This window comes from Sinocyclocheilus rhinocerous, unplaced genomic scaffold (assembly GCF_001515625.1).
Source record: "Sinocyclocheilus rhinocerous isolate Xijiao unplaced genomic scaffold, SAMN03320098_v1.1 scaffold153, whole genome shotgun sequence".
NCBI classification, from domain to species: domain Eukaryota; kingdom Metazoa; phylum Chordata; class Actinopteri; order Cypriniformes; family Cyprinidae; genus Sinocyclocheilus; species Sinocyclocheilus rhinocerous.
The window spans coordinates 1,276,855-1,278,910 of NW_015660878.1; the positions used below are offsets into that span (position 1 = coordinate 1,276,855).

The window sequence follows — 2,056 nt, forward strand, 5'->3', positions numbered from 1 at the left end:
CCTTTTGTTCACCCCCGGAGCCGTGTGAGACACTTTTTTTTATGGATGGGCGCTTTTTATTTAACTTATTTTGGACTGAAGCACTGCAATGATAGAGCTTGGAATAGCCAGGACAATTTTTTTTATATAACTCCGACTGGATTCGTCTGAAAGAAGAAAGTAAAATACACCTAGGATGCCTCGGGGGTGAGTAAAACAGCCTAATTGTCATTTTTGGGTGAACTAACCCTTTAAGCTTTGATTTAGTTCTTTACACGCTTCTCCTGTAGAGGTCGACTCTTTTCTGTTTATCATAGTCATGCCCTTGTTGTATAGCTGGTTTTGTTTAAGTGGTGTGGTTGGTTTGTCTCAGGCACAGCGCTGGTGTTGGCCCGCCTCCCCCTGGAGAAGATCGCGGAGTGTCTGAACGATCTGTGTGCGGTTCAGGTCATGGCACTGAGGAAGGTTAGATTCTCGTGACTGTGTGGTCTGTATTTCTCACTGTCTTTGGTTAATGCAATAAAGTAATGTGTTGTCTTTGTGTCCAGCTGCTGGCTCAGGACTCCAGTAGTGGGAAGTTATCAGACCCCACTGTGTGGCTGGACAGACTGGCTGTTATCTTCAGGTTAGACTCTCAACATCACCACCATTGCCCTTTAAGCACATTATTGGACTTAGCAATTTATTGGGCTGTGAATATTTCTAGTCCCTTGAGAAAACAACTTTTTTTTTTTCAACTTACACTCTTGAAAAGGATTTTAAAGTAATTTCTGGGAAGGTTTTAGTAGTTAGAATCGTTTGATAATTTATAGATTTTGAGAAATTTTGTATTTTGTTTGGTAATTAATTTTCTTCTTTTTGTTTTATTTATTATGTTTGGTCATTTTATTATTGTTGTTTTTTGTTTTTAATAATTTATTATTATTATTATGTAAAAAAATTTTACTTATTATTTATGGTTTTTGCCATGAAAATAGCCATAGAAGTTGGCATAGTGGTTAGAAAAAACACCCTTTTTTTAATGGCTGTAGAATTTGTCCTCCTTGCAAATGATTGGTTTTATAGTTGTGAAAAACTGGAAAGTTTTGAAATATTTGTGAAAATTACTAAGAATAAATAACAAAACACATTAAATAACATTTCATCTGAATTCTACACCATATTGTCTTAACGTTCATAATTTATTGCTCAAAGTTGAGCATGCTATTGAAAAAAGGTCGTTAAATAGCATTAATTAATAAAAAAATGCAGGTGTAAATAATATTTCACAATCAAGTTCAATCCTGGCGGATAAAATGGAATTCCACCCCCATTATATCCCATTAAACATTCATTTTCACTCAGAAAAATGTCACATTAAAGAAGGTAAATGTGTTGTGCTGTTTCAGTCCATGCTGTTTTTTAGAAAATGTTCTAAAATGGTTACTTTTTTCTATTAGACATACAAACCCTATAGTAGAGAATGGACAGACACACCCCTGCCAGAAAGTCATTCAAGAGGTATGTTTAGCTGTGTGTTGAATGACGCAGTACTTTGTCTGTAAATGTTTCTTTCTGATCATCTCTGTTCTTTGTTGTAGATCTGGCCGGTGTTGTCGGAGACGTTGAACGCCCACCAGAATGATAACCGGATAGTGGAGCGCTGCTGCCGCTGCTTGAGATTTGCAGTGCGTTGCGTAGGCAAAGGCTCTGCGTCCTTATTACAGCCACTTGTTACTCAGGTTTGTCTTTGTGCCTTAAAAATACACGTCCACTGAAATGGAAAAGCCAGTGTGGATCTCAAAAAGATGTATTTGTGTTTCAGATGGTGAGTGTGTACCAGGTGTACCCCCACTCCTGTTTCCTGTACCTAGGCAGCATTCTAGTGGACGAGTATGGCATGGAGGAAGGATGCAGACAAGGCCTGTTGGATATGCTACAGGTAACCTAATACACACCAAAATACTTCAGTTTGTACCGTAGTCTTATGTAGCTAGACTTCAAACTACATTTAGTCCACATTGTAGCCGCCAATTTTTGTGAAAAAAAAAAAAAAGATTTGTATGTAGATGAGACGTCTCATTTTGGTGTCTGCATC

At 37.6% G+C, this 2,056-nt stretch overlaps 1 protein-coding gene across 1 annotated transcript in view; it reads left to right on the plus strand.

Annotated features, from left to right (window-relative positions):
- Positions 1-2,056, plus strand: part of LOC107725598 (transportin-3) — a 15,738-nt gene that overhangs the window by 10,376 nt on the left and 3,306 nt on the right. Inside the window, exons 13-17 of the mRNA XM_016534918.1 lie at positions 353-444; positions 528-604; positions 1,419-1,479; positions 1,560-1,700; positions 1,784-1,900. Of these exons, the coding sequence (XP_016390404.1) occupies positions 353-444; positions 528-604; positions 1,419-1,479; positions 1,560-1,700; positions 1,784-1,900 (488 nt within the window). The remainder of the gene's footprint in view (positions 1-352; positions 445-527; positions 605-1,418; positions 1,480-1,559; positions 1,701-1,783; positions 1,901-2,056) is intronic.